This window comes from Perissodus microlepis, chromosome 18 (genome assembly GCF_051167445.1).
Source record: "Perissodus microlepis isolate ML-2025 ecotype Zambia chromosome 18, ASM5116744v1, whole genome shotgun sequence".
Classification (NCBI taxonomy): Eukaryota; Metazoa; Chordata; class Actinopteri; order Cichliformes; family Cichlidae; genus Perissodus; species Perissodus microlepis.
Genome location: NC_140478.1, coordinates 32,547,130 through 32,568,323, shown reverse-complemented (window position 1 = coordinate 32,568,323; position 21,194 = coordinate 32,547,130). Strand labels below are relative to the sequence as shown.

Below are 21,194 nucleotides of genomic sequence, written 5' to 3'. Positions count from 1 at the left end.
AATATGTATAATATCTTTATGTATGTTGGTAAATAGACTTCGGTGAACAGGGTTTACAAAGGGGTTATATAATTTTAAAGTGACCTGTTTTTCAAGTGTCTTTGTAACTCTGTGTTATTGTACCTACATTATAACCAATCGGATCCTTTTTGTCCACTTAAAGTATGTTTACAGAACTGTTGATATATTTGTTGCGCTGTCTGCTGTCCTCTTGGGCAGATTTCTCATAAAAAATACATTTTCAACCTTTTCTTTTTGAACTGGATAAATAAAGGATATTTAAGAGTCTGCCAAAAACTGATTGCAGCTTCTACCTTGTTACAGGAATGTTGTTTGTGGCTCATGGTGACTTGATATCATTCACGAGGGATACATTTGACATATGTTTCACGTATTATAGACCTATATATATATATATATATATATATATATATATATATATATATATATATATATATATATATATATATATATATATATATATATATATATATATATATATAATTATAGAATCTAATCTTTTTTTTTTTACCTAGCACTTTATCAAACTGTTGTCTGCTACAGAGTTACAAGTATTATACTAATAATATAGCATCCACCATCTGTTTTCATATTTCTGAAAACATCTTAGTGGTGTGGCAGCCACGAGTGAGCCCTGCAAACCCTGTGGATGGACGATGCAGTGGACAGTGGGAGGATCCTAAAGCTCTCTTTGCAGACCACCCTGTGTGATTCTCCACTCGCCGACCAGAAAAGACAAACCGCATGTCTCAGTTGCAGCACCCCATCCACGTCTGATCTTGCTCAGGCAGATTCAGCAACACTGCCAGAGACTTCCTGTAATCTATTACAGTTGTAAAAGAAACCGTCCAGGAACAGGTCACTCAGGTTAATCCTGTGTGAACAACTGTAAATGTTGTTTTTCCATCTTTACATACTGTGTATTTGAAATACTCTTGTTTAATTGTTTTTGTTATTTACTTTATTGCTATCAAATAAATATTCATGTAATATTGTTCAAAGTTAGCGTTGTGTTCATACATGTTAAAAATGCCTGTAAATCAAATTGAGTTCAGTGACAATTACTGTTTGTTTGAATCAATTTATTAATAACATAAAACCTTTAAACTAATGCAACACATAACAATGTAACAAATATATTCAAATAAATAAATTTCTCAGTACATACTCATTTGGGAACTAATCTTTCTAGAAGTGAACACAGTCTGTCCATCCCCTCCCTGCTCTCCTCTCCTCAGCCTCTCTTTGCTGCCTCATGTCCTCTGTGATGAGGTCTAGCAGCTCATCATCTCTTTTCCTCTTCCTCCCTGTCGTAGGTGGCTGAGGACATTAGGACAGGAGGCTTAATGGAAGGCATCTGTCCTATCACCTCATCCATGAGGGCAAACCAGGGCCAAGCACAGCAGTGGGCTTCCCACTGACCCCCTCTCCTGAGCCTGGATACTTGCAATCCTAAAGGCAGAGGAAACCAAAAATGATAGCAGGCAAATAAAAACACCACAACAACTCTTAGTAATTGCACATTTATTAACCTGTGTTCTTAAGAATTATCTTGATAACACACATACGTACTTTGTATTCTTTAAAGTTATCTCATGTCTTCTGGCCTGCAAGGGGGTGACTTTCCCCTGCAGGCCCATCTTCTCCAGAATTGTCCTGATCACACACAACAAATAAGAGAAGAAAGGAAACCATGGCAACTGTGTTAATCCCTAAACCCAAAAGTTTTCACAGCAGAACACCAGAGGAACACCGTCTGGACATCACAGGTTCTGTACAGCAGCGGTCCGTGAGTCGTTTGGTACCGGGCCACGAGAGTTGAAATTTATGGTTTTCAGGGTTATTATCATTAACTCTGTTTCCCTGGATCTTTCCCTTGTTGTAGTTGTGTGTCTTATTTTGAAAGAAATATGTACACGTTACCATAGCGACCAGGGCGCATTAAGCGGCAGAGAGGAGGATGTTACTGTCAATGTTGCCGCATTTTCAGGAGGACGCTGCTAATAAAGTTACACAATTACACAGTACATTCACATTTATTATTATATTTACAAAATACCAGTTTTTGTCTTGGTCGGATCATTTTATGTGGTTGTATTTATCCACGATACCTTAAAGGCTCCGTGTCTGACATAAACCGGTCTGTGGCGCAACAAAGGTTGGGGAGCGCTGCTGTGCAGCATGAGGGTTAGTAGGACTGCACTCATATGAATATGATGTGTAAACTGATTTATTCTTGTACATCCACGCCGTAGCGGCCCAATTCTTCACCCCAGTGAAGAGGTGATCGTTTTCTCCATGTTTTAATAAATTAAGCCGTTTGGTCTTTGTTCCCCACAACATATCACCAATTCGTAAAAATCAAAATTAGCTGTATGTAAGCGAGAATACATGAAAAACCGCAGGACCCGCGATACAAGCTGGTTTACGGTTATTTTAAATAAAAGAAACATGTCTATGCAGATGCCCAAAGCTTAACAACACGACCGCTATAACAATTTAACTTTTGTACAACCAGATTTTCATATACTTACATTTGAAAGTGTTTTCCTCTTTGACCACCATCGTTATCAGAAACAAATCTCCTCTATGACCCGCAATGAATCCTGGGATATAGTAGGACACGAAGGATACATCGGACCCATCCTTAAAATTTGGGGAAAAGTAGGACGCATTTGTCGCCACATTTTGAGCACTCTTTGAATTCGGACAGCCTTTGTCGCGTCACCGTGACGTCATTGCATCCAAATATGCAGTGTTGGGGAGTAACGGAATACATGTACCGCCGTTACGTATTTAAAATACAAAATATGAGCAACTGTATTCCATTACAGTTACCGTTTCAAAAGATGGTATTCAGAATAAAGTTACTTTGCTGAAATAAAGGGATTACACGGCGGTATTTTCCTGTTTCATGTGTTCGGCTCTGCCCTCTCTAGTTTTGGTTTCCACACCCCAAACAAAACATGCATCAAGAAGCTCTAATGCCTGTGTCTCAATCTCGTGGCCCATGTCACCTCTACTTGCAGCTCGCATAATGACATGAAGAAATATTTTTTAAAAATTATTCACAAAAATGATTTAATATGAAGGCAACAGGCAGAGTGTTACAGGCATCGCCCTAAAGCATGTAGCATCATGGGCAGTGTAGTCCGTGCTGCAGGGAGAATGGACTGCTGTACCCGTGATGTGTCTGTGAGCGAGGAGGGAGAACAAGGAAAAGTACGAGCTGTCACGGAGCAGAAACGGGAGCTGGAAGCATGTAAATATAATAATAACCACTGCAGCCAAGAAGAGAGCCTGACGAGCCCAGCTGTAAGTAAGCTATTAAGACTCGACTGTACACCGTGTTCGTGTTTTCCTCTGAAACAATAAGCTCCGTTGGAGCAGCCTTTCAACGCCTCTCTCTGTCTCTGCTAGCAAAGTTGACCCAGACAACAAAGTAAAGCTAGTTTTCAGCTACGAGCCCGACACGAACCCGACGTATTAGCCAGAGGTCCCTTTACTACGGTTCGGAGCCGTGGACCTGTTTTATATACGCGCCGAATAGTTTTCTATACGAGATCACTGCAAAAAGTGCAGCCTTACCTAATGTCCACCTACTGTTACTCATTTATATCAAGATTTAAACATCTAGTTGGTGTTGGTATGGAGAGTAACCTTCAGTAATAGTAATAAATCACACAGCAATAGGACATTCATGTAGTTGTAAAAAGCATGGTAATATAATAGGTAATCCAAAGTATTCAGAATACATTACACTCATTGAGTAACGTAACGGAATATGTTAAAAAAAAAATACATTTTGGGGCATGTAATCTGTAATCTGTAGTGGAATTAGTGACGTGTCGGTCGCGAACAGTGTTGGTCAAGTTACTTGAAAAAAGTAATCAGTAACTAATTACTGATTACTTCCCCAAAAAAGTAATCCCGTTACTTTACTGATTACTTATTTTCAAAAGTAATTAATTACTTAGTTACTTTTTAAAAACACGATTTACAACCTGAATAGGTGATAAAGCGATAGATCTTTCAGCCCAATTCTACTTTTTCTACATAATCCATCATATAAAATGTAATCAAATGGAAACGTCTCTTTTTAAAATTTGTTTTATTAGTTTTAATCTTTTAACTTTATGCATCAAGTAAACATTTAATTATATGCAACATTCACTGACTGGAAGAAATTTTTTTAACATTTAAACCTATTTTCTGCACATTCCAGCACATAATTTTTTTTTGTGTGTTTACACTCAGTCTTTCAAATAGATGCAAGTAAAACACAGCAGAAAATAAATAAAATCAAAGACTAGCGGTCCTGTTGCTCTATTTTCACCTGTAAAGCAGGAGTGGGGCAGGCGGAGGTTTACCCTGGTGCAGGTGTGCAGCGGTCAGTGGAAGAATCCGCGAGTTTCTCTGTGAATTTCCCATTACGTTGTAGCTGCCCGGTGCTTGCTCGGAAGTTTAGGGGTTTTTTTCGGTGTAAAAAGAAGTTTTCTTCCCACGCACAACGGACACTAATGTTTTTGTCCCTTTTTATGGAATCAAAGTAAGGTCAGTACTTCCACGCTTTAAACGCTGCACGCTCATACTCTCTCCCGCACTCGATATATGATCCATTGTTGATCTGCACACAGCTGTTGTCACGAACGTCGCACTCGCTTACGTCACTGTCATGAGACATTCTCGCAAAAAAATCACGGTTTTAGTAACGCAGTAACGCAGCGTTCCTACGGGAAAGTAACGGTAATCTAATTACCGTTTTTGCAATAGTAATCCCTTACTTTACCCGTTACCTGAAAAAAGTAATCAGATTACTGCCCATCTCTGGTCGCGAACGAAACGGCTCTAAGGCTACGTTCACACTGCAGGCGAAAGCGCATCAAATCCAATTTTTTTGACCCTATGCGACCCATATCCGATCATGGTGTGACAGTGTGAACGGCACAAATCCGATATTTTCAAATCCGATCTGGGTCACTTTCGTATGTGGTACTGAATCCGATACATATCCGATGTTTTAGAAAGCGACTGCTGTTTGATGGTCAGGTCGCATTAAATCCGTCTTTTACGTCACTGACACAAGACAGACGCCAATTAGACACGTTGGATCATGCTGCAGCTGTGACGACTGAAACCTCAGAAGGAAAAACTCAACTATGGAAAGCAAATAAAACAACTCTGACTTTTTGTTTGAAATCAGCTTAATGTTTTTCACATAGAACAGAAAATATGTTAATGCAACTGACAGAAACTTGTAGGTAAGAGAATAAAATTAAAACAATAATAAAGAAATGCTCACAAAAACAGATTTTATTACACTTACGCAGCAGGTCTTTGCTTACTAGGGGTGGGTTTTGATGATCGATTTATCGATTAAAATCGATTCTGGCTTGGATAACGTAAAATCGATTCATTAAAATCCTGAATCGATTTTTTAATATAAATTTATTTTGCCCAAAACGCCAGAATCTCAGGTGAAATCTCACAAAATTTCAACAAACACCAAACATTTAAGACAGTAAATGAGAGCAGGAACACGGATTCTGCACAAAGACTAAACACAAAGCTCGACCCGCCGACGGATCAGAATCAATGAGATGTGACTTTCTCACCCGACGGCACGGACACGGTCGGGGCTGAAAGCCGACAGCTCGCTGATTCTGATGTTTCGGCGGGTCCGCGCTTTGTGTTTACGCCCTTTTTGCGCTGATTCTAAAGCTGTTAGTTTGATCTCTCTCCAAACTATATTGACCGAACCAGCAGCAAAAGAAGATCCAAACTACGCTTCACATAAACATCGTCATGAATTCTCTCTGACTTTTGCTGTTTTGCTGCCACCACGATGCACAGCTCTCTCTCTCTCTCTTCAACAACAGTTTCCTGTCTAAAAATCTGTTTTCTGCATTATTCGCTTGCTTGTTACGCACCAGTCTACCGTTGTTTACAGGCTGTCGGCCGCTTTTTTTCCTTTTACTTACTTCCGAAGAGAAAACCTCATTTCTGATGTTGAAGACTGAACAAATGTAAACTTTTTAAAATTATACAAAACTGCAAAACTCTCAGCTGTGTCTCTAATAAAACCTCTGTAACTTTGCTCTGCTTCACTTCAGCAGCATCAGGTAATGTTCATATGTTGATTAATGGTTTTCTTTTGTTTTCGATCTACTGCAGAATATTTTTATAAAACCCAGCCCAGGAAAATCACCTTCATGTTTTTCCGTTTTATCTTCCGCTACTTTGACACAAAGGCATCTGCTGTGATGCTCACACCTTTGATAAACTCTCGCAAGTGTCAGCTTTCTTTTTATATATATAAAAATATGGAAATGTACTGATGCTGATCTGAATTATAATATTTCTGACTGTCTGAGGCAAAATTTCCCCGCTTCAAAGCGAATCAAATCGATTCTAGAAATCAGTGACGATACCCAGCCCTATTGCTTACTGTAGATATGTTTTATCATGTAAACATTTGCAAATGTAATTTTCTGTCCATACTTTTCATTTTCCATCATCTTTTTTGCCCACTGATAAGAAAATATACAGCGCTGTAAATAACTCTTTATACTCTTTCACTATTCTTAAACTTTGCAGTGTTTATATTTGATCTTTTTTTAACTTTAGGACGAATTAATTGTGTTTGTGGAAATATACTTGGGAAAATCACAGACTCTTATTGTGAAGGAATTTGATCCAAACTCTCATGTTTATGCTGTCAGTATGTTTTACTATTTTAGGAGAACAGCTGAAGTTGTATTAGTTCACTTTCCTATTTCAGCACATGCAGGGTTCAGTGTTGATACAGAGCTGAAACTATCTGACATAATGTGACATAAAACAGGACGATCGTGGCTCAAGAGTTGGGAGTTCGCCTTGTAATGTAGTGTGAAGCGCTTTGGGGTCCTTAGGGACTAGAAAAGCGCTATACAAATACAGGCCATTTACCTGTTAAGAAATAGTATGATACGACTAAATAAGCCCATTCTTCTTTCTATGTCTGTCAGGGCTTCAACTCGTTCCTCCCAGCCTTGTTTGGTCTCTGATGTTTCTCCTTTAACAAGCAGCTCCGTGTACTCGTCAGTGGAGAGAGGGTTTGGCTTCACTGATATCGCTCTCAGTCTGTCCAGACACTGAGCAGATCTCTGCAGTAGTGTCTTCACCTCATTTCTCAGATGACTCTCTTCATCCCACAGGTTTGATGTCAGTCCTTCAACAACTGTCTGATCTTTGTCGGTTTTTGGATATTTTTCTTTCAGCTCTTTCACTGTTTGTTTCTCTCTAACCTCCTGATACTCCCATTTGTACTTCTGTAAAAAATGTACATTAATGTGACATTTGCCTGGACACTCTGTGCAGAATCCAGGTGATGCAGCTTCTTCACAGCCTTCTTTCTCTGAATCCCTGGATGTGGAGGAGGGATAGTAACAGGTGACATGACACTGCTGACAGTTGATGATGAAGTTTCCTGTACCAGAAATACGAGCTTTATAAGGCTTCATGACAGAGACTGTAAACTCAGGGTTATTATTTCTGTTGATTTCTTCCCTGTGTTCACCAAGTTTTTGTCTTGTGTTTTTTAACTCTTCAAACCTGGCTAATCCAAGTTTAATCTGCTCCTGCAAATCTTCCACTGAATCCTCGAGCTGCTTTCTTTCTCTGAGGACCTCCTGTGTCAGTGTCAAGCTTTTAGTTTGAATCACATTCAGAGCAGCAAAAAATATCTCCATGCTTCTCGTCCCCATGTTCCAAAATATCTCATTAAAGCTAATATCAGCATTATATTCATCATGATTATATTGTTCTTCATCGTCATTGTAATTGTCATCAACAGCATCATCTGTACATTTTTTGACACATGTGTTTTCTGCAAACAAGGCTGAATCATTGAACTTGAAGTGAACCGGCAGCCCGTCTTTTGTTTTAGGACATGGGACACCTGAAGCTCTCACTGCCTCTAGAACTGGAGGACGCTGACCGACTGCAAACGTCACCAGGATCCTGATGTTTTCTGCCACATCTTTGGCAAAGATTGAGAGCACTGAATCAAACACATATTTCTGTGTTGCTGTGAGTCGTGCTGAAGCAGCCTGAGCTACAAAACACACAGCATCAATGTCAGTGACACCGTGCTGAGCAGAGAAGAGATTACGTAGCTGCTCTGTGATCTCTCTGTCTCTTTCTATGCCTCTTGTATCTCCAAAGCCTGGAGTGTCAATAATGGTCAGAGAGAACGGGATTTGAAATCCATCCTGGTGGTTGATTTTGTAAACAGTGACTTCAGAGGTCTGACTGTGAGCTCGTGATGTTGACTGATCCTCATTAATGAATTTAAACCTGAAACTGTCCTCCCACTCGACACCAACAATGTAGTTGATCATCCCATCGATCAGAGTGGACTTTCCTGATCCAGTCGCTCCAAAAACCATTATTGTACGATTCAGCCTCGTGCTTTCTTCTCCAAAGTTAAACTTCCTGCATCCATATATGTTCATGTGTTCTTCTGTCAGAGGCAGTTTGTAAACTGAGGGGGAATCAGATTTGATCTTTTTACTTTTAATCCTGAGAAGTTCTGCGAGGCGTTTAAATGTTGTTGTGCAGACTTTAACAGTGATGCTTTCTTTGCTTCTTCCAGCTGAACCACAATCACATCTGACCCTGACTGCATATTCTGCATCTGACTGGAGACCTGACAGGATCACCTTTTCACCTGCTGACTCTGTTTGGTTCCACTGCAGAGCTTCCTCATTCTCATCTGTTTTTGAATACTCCACCATGTAGCTCAATATCTGCACATCCTCTCCGAGCTCAGCAGGTTTCTCCCAGCTCACTGATATCTCAGTTGAATTTGGTTCAAGTCGAGGTTTTCCAGGAGGGCTGCAGGGTAAGGTTTTAATAGAAACTTGATTATCCGGCCCGACACCCGCTGAGGTCACTGCTCTGCATCTGAACACATACTCTGTGTTTGGCTTCAGATCTCTCACTGTGACTTCTTCAGCCTTTGCTTCTGTCTTCTGCTGCCATCCATCCTCTCCACTGACACAGTGCTCAACAGAGTAGGAGGTGATGTTCTCTGCTCCAAATCTGGGTGGAGAAATCTTCAGTGTCACACTGTTGTGGTTTATGTCAGCTGCTGTCACAGTTTCAGGCTTTGAAGGAGGCTCAAAGTTCTCACTGACAGCAAATCCACCTTCATAAAGGTGGATGCTGGAACCTTCCTGTGTCTCATTAGTTAACCCCACTGTCAGGAACTTCATGTTCTTGTTCTCCTTGTTGGCCTCTGCAAAATCACTGAAGAGTTTTTCTTTTCTCCTCATTTCAGCTGTTACTTCTTTTGAGGCGTACCATTGTTCCTTCTCTACATCATGAGTGTGAGGATCTTGAAGGTCTGGGTTGGTTTTTCCTTTTAAGTATCTTGATAAAGCTGAGAGGTACGGTTCATCCTTTCCCAGAGAGGTGAAAACAAAACACACAACATGCTCTGCACTCAGACTTTCCTTGTACAGATCATTATGAGACGAGATGATTTTGGTGTTTTTCATCCTGCTGGTAAAAGACATTAAAGTGTAGATTTCTCTCTCTTTACAGTCCATCCACTCGTTCAGGCTTTTGCTGCTGAAAGGTGAAGAATGTCTCTTCTTCAGGATCTCTGCAAGCTCAGCTTCCTCTTCTCCTCCTCCTCGGATTGATGGAAGCTTCTTGGCCAAAGTGTGTTGGAAATCCAGCTTGAACTCAGAGCACATTTCTTTAAAACTTTTAATTTTTTTATCAATCTGTGGGAACTGCTGTGCAGTGCTGGTTCCCAGTACATCATTGCTCCTCATTTCCAGTTCACTGAAGTCCTCCAGGACTCTCTGTGCTTCTTGAACTAATCCTGTACTGATCTGACGGACGAGTTTAGCAGCAGAAGAATCTAAAGCTGTCAGTGGCAGCAGCCAGACCTTCACTGGTACAGCTTTGTCTCCCAGTAATCCTGGCAGGCTTTGGTAGGCTTCTACTGCATCTTGAAAGGTTGTTGGTGGTTTTGGAAGACAGAAGTCTCCATAAAACCTGCAGGAGAATTTATCAACACTTTCTTTGTCCTTCTCTTCCATCTTCAGGGAACCTTCACCCTCTACAGAACATTTTGGAATCTTATTGATCATCACCTTCAAGTTGCCCTGAACATCTTGATGATTTTCCTGTTCAGAAACTTCACGGTCAAACACAAAGAAAGCTTGTGCTCCATAAAGAATAGCTGTGACTACATGTGTTGCTAAGCCTTGATCAAAAACATATGGATGCTTCACGTTTCCTCTTCCAAGATGATTCATGGACAGCTCCTGGATCTTTGTGGTTGCCTTGTACTTCAGTGTTACTCTGGCCTGATTTCTGGAAGATTTACTATCATTCAGATATTTGGCAGATCCATCAACCTGAACCAGTCCACCCAGGAAACTTGCCTTCAGTGAAGCATCAACATTTAGAGCTGAAGATTTGCCAGAAATTGATTCAGATGCAACAATTTCAAAATCATTAGAGGCCTGTGGTCTTTCTTCAACATCTTTCTTCAGGTCATCACGATCCCACAGAGTCATTCCTGCAAAAGAAGAAGTAAAAATATTTCTACCAGGACTCCATCAATTAAATCACATTCTAAAATAAATGTTAAAAATGATTTAAAAAAATGTGAATTTTAAAATAAATAAACAGAGCGGTGTCTTTCTATGAGCGAACTTGTCAAACTTTTGCTGTTGATTTTTTTCACGACTTTCCTTGTTTTGTTTTTTCATCTCTTTTTGTTTATTCACCAAAATGAAATAAAAATAGTAAATGAAGCACAAATCTTTTGTTTGTCTGGATGAACCAGATTAACTGAGTTCTTTCAGATGAAGAGTTCAGGCTCTGCATCTGAGTTTTCAGTATTTAAGATAATGACAGTAATAATATCAAAAATGGCCGTTTGGATTTTCTTGAGGGAAACGTTCTAATAACTAATTTAGTGACGCCGCTGTCAAAAGACTGCATGTCACTGATCAGCCAATCAGTGACATGCAGTAGGTACTAAAAAAGTATCTGGTACCAGGTACTACCAGCTAATGATGAAATCGTAAAGACTGAGTCGACTCAAGCCAACCTGAGTAGCTCCAAATGGAAAAGCGCTCTAAGAGTTGGAGCGGATTTCCAGGTGTTGCATCATGGCTGCCAACTTGTTTTAATAGTGATTAACTTTACTCATGAGGATCAGGGAAGATGTTCTTATCCTTATGTTAGCTTTAGGCCCTGTTAGTTGCACATTGATTACAGCAGCTAGTTAGAGCTTGTTTTTGTTGTTGTTTTTTTTTCTTTTACAAAAAGGCATAAATAGAAGTCAGAAGCAGGAATAATAAAACCTCGGCTGTTTCCACAGGACTTAAAACACTAATCTGCTAGAATCCAAGTTTGAGCAAGCAGCAGGTTTTAATTCTGTTTGAAGGCTCAGTTTGAACCTTCTTTGAGAATCATAAAAATAAAAATGAAAAATTAGCAGGACAAAGGAACAGTCCAGATCACTTTAACACAACTGGGTGCAGTTAAAACCACGAGGCAACCTGTGGAGCTGAAACTTGGAAATGTTAAAAACTACAGTTCCTCTGGGGGCCACAAGGCTCCAAAAGGGAGTCAGTCCCCAGAGTCATATATATATATATATATATATATATATATATATATATATATATATATATATATATATATATATATATTAGGGGTGCAACGATACACAAAATTCACGGTTCGGTTCGATATTTTTTTGATACAAAAAAAATGTTCATGCCTTTTTAATTTGTCATTTATTAAAATTATAAATATATATTTTAACTCATAAGTACAGTTTTTAAATTTAATATGGCGCGTTTGCGTCCATATAAAAGGCAGTGTTTTTGTCCGCTAGAGTGGGATTTTCACGGCACATTCTGCACCACATCTCTGTGCGTTCATCATTTGTTTGAAGCCAGCTCACCTCCTGCAAACACTTTTCCGAGAATACGCGCTTCTTTTGTGGTTCGGACTCCTTCTGACATTTCTTTGGAGGTGGAGGAAAACCAAAGTAATAGCTTAAAGGAGCTTCTTCGACATCTTTAAGAGTTCTAAACAAATGTCTGTCCTCCTCCTGAAAATCTTATGTACGCAAACACGCGTTGCAACTTCTTATCTTGTGCATGTTTTTTATTTTGACAGCGAATGCGCACCTGCGGACCACTTATGTGCAGCCCTGGTTATTTAGCTCGTCATATTGCAGCCACAGAAATTCTTTTGTCCATGAAACCATAAAGCTGCACTTTCTTTTTGCCTTATAGTCTGATTTGTTATAACTTTTCCGTTTTGTGGTCACTTCTTCACCCTGACCTGTCTTATTTGGCTCAGCAGAACTAAAATATATATCCTGCTGCTTTTACACAGGCACTCACATAACGCTCAGCGATTCTCTGCGCGATCAACCTCTCACATGTTTAAGCTGCGGGAGATTTCACTTTCATGTTTGCATAGTAAGCTAACGATTGATAAGACGATGTCAGAGGAATTGGTGCGCAAATTATCGTCACTCACCAATCAGTGCTGTCGCTCTCTATACACAGTTCGCGCGATTGCAAAGTGAAAGCAAAAAACAAGCGCAAATTCAAACGCGATTTCAATATGTCACATATTGACAGTGGCTCACCGATGCCAATGACATAATTACCCAGCTACATTTCCCAAAGAATGCAAAAGCATTGACATATATTTTTCCTTCCTACGATAGCCCGACGGGCAGGGCAGAGATAGATTTTGGTAGCCCGACTGGAAAATATCGCTAGCCCCGGGACGTCGGGCTAGCGATATTGCGAGCCCTGTATCTGATTGAGGAATCACTCATCTTTGGAAAAGAGAGTTTATTACAGAGAAATGTCTCTTTCCAAAATAAAAGCTATACTATACGCTTCTTCTGGGCTATATTCTCAGCAGCATATTAAACATATCAGGTCCCCATAAGGAGAATCCTGTGCTAGCGGCTGTCTAAATGACTCGGGTAAAGTTTGTAGCATGCGTGCTTGTTGTTTTTGTGTGCTTCCACTTGTCTTTGCACTAGGATGATGTCGGCGTAAATGTGCAGTCATATTCGTTGTGTTCCCACTAGTGCTGTCAGCGTAAATCTCGTTGAAATGACGTTAACGCCACAACACGGCAAATCTCCGTTAACGAGCTACCGCGGATCGCCCCGTGCGTGGGGCTGGACGGCAACACGTTAACAAGCTAACTGCGCTAACGCACTAGCTCCCACCCATGTAACTGAGCATTGCGTGGCACATCCAACATACTGTTTTACTTTAGTCCATGACGCGCTTACCTTCAGGGTCATACGTCACATGAAAACCAAAATAGTTCCAAACGCCAGATCTGAATGAGGGTGGGGGAGGTTCAATTTGCCATGTTGCAAGGAGAGCTTAACTTCTGTCTCGCTAGCTTGCCCTGCGCTCAGTGAATCTGCGTTTGACTACTCCGCCTAGGCTGCACTGTCGAGCGCAGATCCACTGAGCGCTCAACACAGACAGCATCGTCAGAAGGAAAGTTGCTAAAATAAATTAAAAATGTTGTATTGTTCGATACATATGCGTACCGAACCGAAAGCACAGTATCGAATGGTTCAATATCGATACGAGTATCGTTGCACCCCTAATATATATATATATATATATATATATATATTAGTTGGACATGTCATATATCCAACTTTACTGCATTAAAATCATGTTTACAGCCTGTTATAAAAAAGTGGATAGAGTCTCCCTTCAAAACAACTGCAGGGTAATTATTCTGTATCATGTATCTGATACTGGAGTTAGGGGCGTGGCTACTTTTACTGGCAGAAAGGCTGCAGTGATGGGAACCTGTTTGGGCTCATGTCTGCTGCTTCAGCTGATGGTCTTTATGGTCTACAGTGACCCCTTGTGGACATTGTTAAATACCTCTGTGTTGAGTAGATGATGTGTTGTGATTGTTTCTTAGTTATCTTTGACTCTACTAATTACAGAATTGCCTGTTTCTGTTTCCAGAAAACCATGCTCATAGTCACATATACCGTATCTTCTACAACTGTAAGTTCACGTATGGCTGCACTGCATTTGGATTAAGCCTGGCAAGCTCTGATGTAACCAATTCTTCTGTGGAACTTAAATAAAGACAATTAACTCAACTCCTGGACTGCTGCCGTCATCAGCAGAAGACTTAGGCCAGACTTGTATACCCAGCACTCCCAGTATATATATATATATATATATATATATATATATATATATATTCTACAGTCGACTGGCTTTAAAAAATGAAAGTTTGTGATGCATCAAGAATCTTTACATGTGAATTCGTACCAGGGACGAGTGCGTCACTGCGACAGTCGTACAGCATCCCGACGCTGAAAGGCCGACCGAGCGCTGCCACCTCCATCGCACCGCCTGATGTACCGTCCATCCTTCAGTCTAACCTGGAAAACACAGAAAAAGTTTGAGGATGTTTTTCTGGTTCTTCTGCTGTCCAGCTGTTTGTTTTATACCCATTACTATAACTGACAACATCTGGAATAGTTCCACCTGGCACCTCCTGGGTGAGACAGTGACAGTGTAGTAGGTTGTAAAATGCTGCACGTTCAGTTTTACGGAAACAAACTGTTTCTGTTTATAACTGTCAATAACACCTCTTATACATTTACACACTAAGGTAAAACCTTATTACATCAGTAGATGGTGATCCTGCACAGCTGTGGATCCACTGGAAAGCAAACAGCTGCAGGTTCAGGCATTAAAACTCTTTATTGATTAATTAAACTAAATTAATTGTATAATTAATTATAAATAAATAAATTTATATACAAAACCAAAAACAGTAGGACCTTCCACATGTTAGAGAACAACACTAACCACTATGGACACACAGGAATCTGTGAGAAAAAAACATCAAAGTTATTCATGTTGCTGTGTTTGTATTTAAGGACTGTTGATTAAACGTTATGTGTGTTATAAAATATTGTTGAATTAATTCTTAAACATATTTTAGTTCTTACTGAGTTTTAACTGCTTTAGAAAATTAATTCTTATAAGATTTCCACCTTTTAGCTTTCGGATTCTCTCAGCCTTTGACGTAATTATTAAAAAATATTTCAAAGTAACACTGTCAGGTTACAGGTGGTGCCCATGTGTACTGTTGTTTGTAACCTAAGGAGCTTGGAAAGAAAAGCGTCTGGACTTCTTTAAGTTGCTTGAAGACGTTTCATCTCTAACCTGAGGAGCTTCTTCAGTTCTAAGGTCAAATGGTGGGGAGTCCCAGATTTAAACCCAGTGGGAGTTTCCCCCCAAAGAGGGACAAAGGACCCCCTGATGATCCTCTAATCGCCTGAGCCAAGGTGTGAAACTGGGTGTGGGTCACAATCAGCCAGGGTTTCAGGTGAGCTCATTGTGAAACCTGGCCCCAGCCTATCATGTGATTTCCTGAGGTCAGATGGCCCAGGATGTGAGTGGGCGTTAAGGCGTCTGGGAAGGGAACTCAAAACTGGATTATAGATGGCAGACAGTTGGTGTCGTAAGCCCCGCCTCTGTTCAAAGATGGTCGCTCACAGTGGACATAGATGCTTCTTTCACTCCTCTTTCAAACCATCTGTCCTCTCTGTCCAAAATGTGAACATTGGCATCCTCGAAAGAGTGACCTTTGACCTTAAGATGCAGATGGACTGCTGAGTCTTGTCCTGTGGAGGTGGCTCTTCTATGTTGTGCCATGCGCTTGTGAAGTGGTTGTTTGGTTTCTCCAGTGTAGAGGTCCTGGCATTCCTCGCTGCACTGTACAGCAGCGGTCCCCAACCTTTTTTGCGTCACGGACCGGTTTAATGTCAGACAATATTTTCACGGACCGGCAGGTGTCACGGATAAATACAACAAAATAAAATGATACGACCAAGACAAAAACTGTGGTATTTTGTAAATATAATATTACACGCGAATTCACTGTGTAATTGTGTAACTTTATTAGCAGCATCCTCCTGATAAAGGTATCGCACATAAACAAGTAGCATTGTCTTATTGTCCACATCTGTAGACTCATCAACCTGCAAAGCGTACCATGGTGATGTATTAATTTTCTCCAACAACTGTGTCTCAATGTCCTCTGCTATTTCATCAATGCGACGAGTAACGGTGCTAGCCGACAGAGGCACCTGTGCTTTTCAGCCACCACCTCCCCAAAAAGTTCACAGCAAATGTCTTTAGTGGCAGGAAGGATCAACTCTTCACCAATAGTGAATGACTTTTTAGCCTTAGCAATACGGTTAGCCACCAAGTATGATGCTCTCAGTGCACCTGTATTTGTTGTTGTGGAGGCCCTCAGTAATTGCTTCTGTCCCTGTTGTTCCCGCTTTTTTCTTTCAAAATACTCCAAAGGCTTGTTTTTTAATGTTGGGTGCTTGGTCTCCAAGTGACGAAGCAGTTTTGAAGGCTTCATTGCCTCATTGGAGAGCCGGTCGCCGCATATTATGCAGAGCGGGCTTGGTGCGTGGGAATCGCCTGTCGCAATAAATCCATATTTCAAGTAGGTATTTTGGTATTGTCTGTTAAATGCAGCTTTCTTTTTCTTAGTGGTTGTCATACACTCTTCTTCTGTCTCCTCACTGGGCCTTTTCCCCTTTGCAAAGAAACCCTCCAAAGACATCTGTTTTTTACTCATTTTGCTAGCTTGGAGGTTTAATATTAGCTACTAGTGTATCCTGACATGCGTCAAGAGTCAGTCATAGACGGAAGTAAATGAGAGAATTCAGTCTTTTTCAAAATAAAACACTGTTCAGAGTCAGATAATAAATAAAATGAAATTAATGTAAGTTCTTTTTTCTGTGCGGTATGAGCCTCAACTCTCGCGGCCCGGTACCGGTCCGGGGCCCGGGGGTTGGGGACCGCTGCTGTACAGCATACACCACATTGTTAAGTTTGTGTTTAGGAGTTTTGTCTTTGGGATGAACAGTTTCTGTCTGAGTGTGTTGCTGGGTACACTGGTATATCATGTTTGGAGAAGACGCTCCTAAGTTTTTCTGATAAACCTCAGAAAAAACTGTAACCAGGTTAAAACCGTCATTTCTTAAAATGTGTTGAAGATAGAAGATGTATGAACTGGACCATCTGCTTTGTCGATGTGCACAGTTTGTAATCTTCCTGTGAGGAGCTCGGGACATTTCTGCTCCAAATTCACAGAGTAGCTGATCACTCTGCATTCCTTCACATCTAACTGTTATGATCCAGTCCCATTTGATGAGGTTGCATAATGTTCCAGATCATTTCCCAAGAACCTCATCTGAAGAACTTAATTTGACTGTCTCAGCAGCAGAGGATAACTGGAGATGTGTACATTAATATAAATAAAGCTAAAGAAAAATGAACAGGTAGCCTACAGAAAACATGTCCTCCACCAGTAATTATCACATTATTACGTTCTTGTTTCTGCCTTGTTGCCGAACTATTACCACCTTACTACCGGGCTGCATTTCCATATTATTACCTGCAGTTTTTGGGCCCTTATTATACAATTACATAAATCTCAGTGTTATATGACTCAACTATAACTATGTTTGCTACCATGATTTTTTTTAATATAGTTGTGAGTGGTAATAACATATAAATTGAAGAACACAGAGTGAGATGCACATTTTGTAGTCCATCTTCTGTCACTGTAGTTTCTTCTTGTTTTTAAGTCCTTAAAAATCCTCCTTAATACCTTTCCTTGACCTTGTAATGTTTCCCACTGTGATGAAGAAAAAATGTTAAGGAGAAGGAGGTAAGAGGTAATTTTTGGACTATTCAAAGCGCGCTCTGACCACTCAGCTATCTCTTTCCTGAGGAAATCTGACTGCAGGACCACACCCTGTAACTTTCTCTCTCTCTCCTCCCCAGCAGTTTGTTTGTTCCGGTTTCTGTTTGCTTTTTGTTTTCCACAGACTATCATCGACACTCACACATTAGTGACACAGTCATCCCACATTTGGGATTAAATAAATAAACTCCATTACTGTGTGGTCGTCCTGTTTTATCTGAGCTGATTAATGGCAGCACTCGGTTTCAGTTTCACTCGCTGGTTAGCTTTAAAACACTGACGGGATGAAAGCGTTTCACTCCCTGAATGACGACAGACAGCCTGTCTGACTGAAATGCCTCTTTAACTGATCAACCTGGATCATTTAGCATTCATTATGATGAGCCACAGTGTACTCACAGCAGAGGTCGTCGATCCTCTGAAGTTGTTCTGTCGTCTGCCTCTTGGTCTCTGAGAGGAAACAACTCCAACCGCAAACGGTCTGATATCTGCGGCTTTAAACTCTGCTGCCCCCTTGTGGCACCAACACACTGCAGCTGCTGCTACTGATCATGACAGACGAGACAACATTCAAGTAATATTAACAAGCACATTAATTAAACATTACTGAACAGATTGGTGCACAAAGAGAAAAAAAACATATTGAAATTCAACTTTCATCTTCAGGAAATGTTTTTTTAACACTTACAGTTTCACATCTATAAATCTGACCATAAATCTGTCAGAGGATGTCAGATAAGACCGTAGACCTGAAGAAGCCAGGAACGTTCTACTAGACATCAGCAGGAAGCTCGGTGAGAAGGTGACAACTGTTGGTGTGATTCTTTAGAAATGGAAGAAATATCAAATGACCATCAGTCGCTCTCGGTCTGGAGCTCCATGCTTGCCTCGTGGGATGATGGTGATCATGAGAAAGGTGGTTGTGATGGACAAACCCATGGCCACACTCTGAAGTCGCTGCCAGACAAAATGTGGTGGCCAGGGTTTGAAAGCATTAAATGCAACAGGGATAATTGGACTGCACCACCGCTTCCTGCTGAAGGGGGAGAATGTGTGTTTTCTTTAATGTAAAAACAAAGTAGTTGCCCTTAATTAAATATTTGAGTTTAGGGTTTAATGTTTTTGATTTTCTTCTTTGGTGTTTAGTTTATTATCAAACCAGACTGTACTGCATTGTTTTTTGTTTACAGTTGTGTTTTGTTTAGTTACCCCTCGTGTGTCATAGTGGTCTGATCAGCCATTAGATATACCCTTGTGTGTCATTTCATGTTTAGGTCAGTTATGTTTGTTTGGGCAGTCAGTTGGTTTGTTAAGTTGTGGTTTTACATGAGTTGAGTTTTGTTTCTTTTACCTCTTTTATGAGCTCAACATTTATTACTTTTGTAAATATAATTTAACGTTTAACCCTCTCAGGCTCAAATTAAGTTTTTGTTGCTAATGCACAAAAGAATACCTGCAGTGGTACTTCTGAGTAAAAAAAACTCATAAAATATGTATGTGGGGTAATCGGGTTGCTAGTTTTTACTTGTTGCAAATCTGCAACGCCTGCCTTCAGAGGGTCAAATGGCAACCCTATTTTTCAAATAATTTCTGTGACTCCTCCTGTTTTCAACTCGGTCCATCACTCAGGTCCAAGCCAGCTAAGATCAGCAAGAACCCTGTTATCATGGTTCCGAAAAGGTAGATACTCCTGTCCTAAATCGACCGTCCTGCCAGGCACATGACCCTCCAGTTCCTCCACCTGTCCATCATGTATCTGGCAGGGAATGTCCCTCCAGGATAGTCGGGCTCCCCCGACCTCAGGCTTCTCGTTGAGAAGAGGGTGTCAATTGGATTCAGGACCAGTTGATCAAATTATAATTATCAAACTACTTGTTAGTCAGTTTAGAGTATCTGAAAATGAGGGACTGTGTATAAAAATGTCTGTAATTCCTAAACAGTTACTGGAAGATTTTTGTAAAGATTACAGTTTCTCATACGCTGTGTTCATCTGTCTTCAGACCACAGCTATCTGTGCTTCTTCTACCTCTGATGTTGTTCAGTCACATTTAACTTCAAGTTGGTATTAAATGCAGTGAAATCTGTTTTCAAACAGCAGACAGTGTAGAAGCATGCAGGCATTATCTGATGAGCTGACATGTTTAAGATGAAGAATAAAAATCTTCAGGTTCGGCTTTTTTCCAGCTCAGCAGTCAGACTGAAGCAGGTCAGTGATGCTGACTGACTGACGTTTGTACCGAGAGGCCTGTTCACAGTTGCTCCTCGAGGATCATAAAGTTTATGTTGATGTTGAAACGAGGAAGAAAGATTTTAAATCTCAGCAGAGGATTAAAAATCAGCTCTTGCTGTAACTCACAGTGTGAATACAGTAGTGATGTGTCGGTCGCGAGCGAAATGGCTCTTAGAGCCGGCTCCTTATCGCGAGCCATGGGTTTTTTTCTTTCTCTCTCTCTCGCACTTTTTTCCCGCTTCACTCAGCACGCGAGCCTTGTGCTTTGCGCTGAGCAGAGGGGGGAGGGGCTGTAGTTACACTCGCAGTAGCACAGGAACAGAGCGGGAGGGAGAGAGAGAGAAAGAGAGCCAGGGACAACAATAGAAAGGTATAGTAATCATCCACAACTATTTTCAGTTGCAGATGATAAAGGATTCAGAAAGTTTATTCATGCAGGTCCATATGACAGAGAATATGCATGTTCTTTTTGTTTTCATATTTAATTTATATTTAATTGTGTTGTGGTTTGCAGTGTTTTGTGTTGTTTCACTTTAAATTTGTTTAAAGGGAAAAAGCTGAAAATTTAAATAGTTAAAAGTTGAAATGTGAATATTTGGTTTTTGTATTATATGATTTATTTATTACACCTTATGTGGCGTGAATAAAAAAAAGTATAGTTACGGTGGCCCCTACAGACAAAACACGTACAAACTCCAAAACACGTAAAAAACACAACAGAAGTGCTCCAGGATGCTGGGCGCAGTGTTGAGCTTTTGTTACCTCGTGGCTACACAAGCCAGGAAGTACCAACGACCGGATTTGGTGTGTGGTAGTAACAGGTAAATGAACATTTTTTTTTTTTATTATTATTTGAATATATATGAATGCTTGTGTATAAATACACAAACAATACACATATGCTTTCATGCTTTCAATTGTGTAATTTAAGTGATCTAGGTAGCTCTGTTTTGGAAGTTCAGTTAACGCTAGAAATGTGTTTTGGAGTTTGTACGTGTTCTGTCTCTGGGGGCCACCGCAAATATTTATATATAAACATATATAAATAAAACCACTTTTTTTACATTAGTAATTCCTTTTGTGCATAATTTTATATTATTGTTAA

General features: G+C 40.3%; 1 protein-coding gene across 4 annotated transcripts; it reads right to left on the bottom strand.

Moving 5' to 3' along the window:
* Positions 1 to 538: 538 nt before the first annotated feature.
* Positions 539 to 19,795, bottom strand: LOC146368620 (uncharacterized). 4 transcript variants are annotated; one of them, XM_084912145.1, is made up of 6 exons: positions 18,548 to 19,795; positions 18,259 to 18,404; positions 14,388 to 14,500; positions 6,970 to 10,600; positions 1,594 to 1,677; positions 539 to 1,473 (listed from the first exon to the last, which is right to left on the bottom strand). In XM_084912145.1, the coding sequence occupies exons 3-6, from the start codon at positions 14,485 to 14,487 to the stop codon at positions 1,392 to 1,394; spliced, it is 3,897 nt and encodes a 1,298-aa protein (XP_084768271.1). In that variant the 5' UTR covers positions 14,488 to 14,500; positions 18,259 to 18,404; positions 18,548 to 19,795; the 3' UTR covers positions 539 to 1,391. The 4 variants fall into 4 exon arrangements, with proteins under 4 accessions (XP_084768271.1, XP_084768270.1, XP_084768272.1 ...); XM_084912144.1 differs by having other exon boundaries at positions 18,259 to 19,795; XM_084912146.1 differs by having other exon boundaries at positions 14,388 to 14,495; positions 18,259 to 19,795.
* Between the last annotated feature and the right edge of the window lie 1,399 nt (positions 19,796 to 21,194).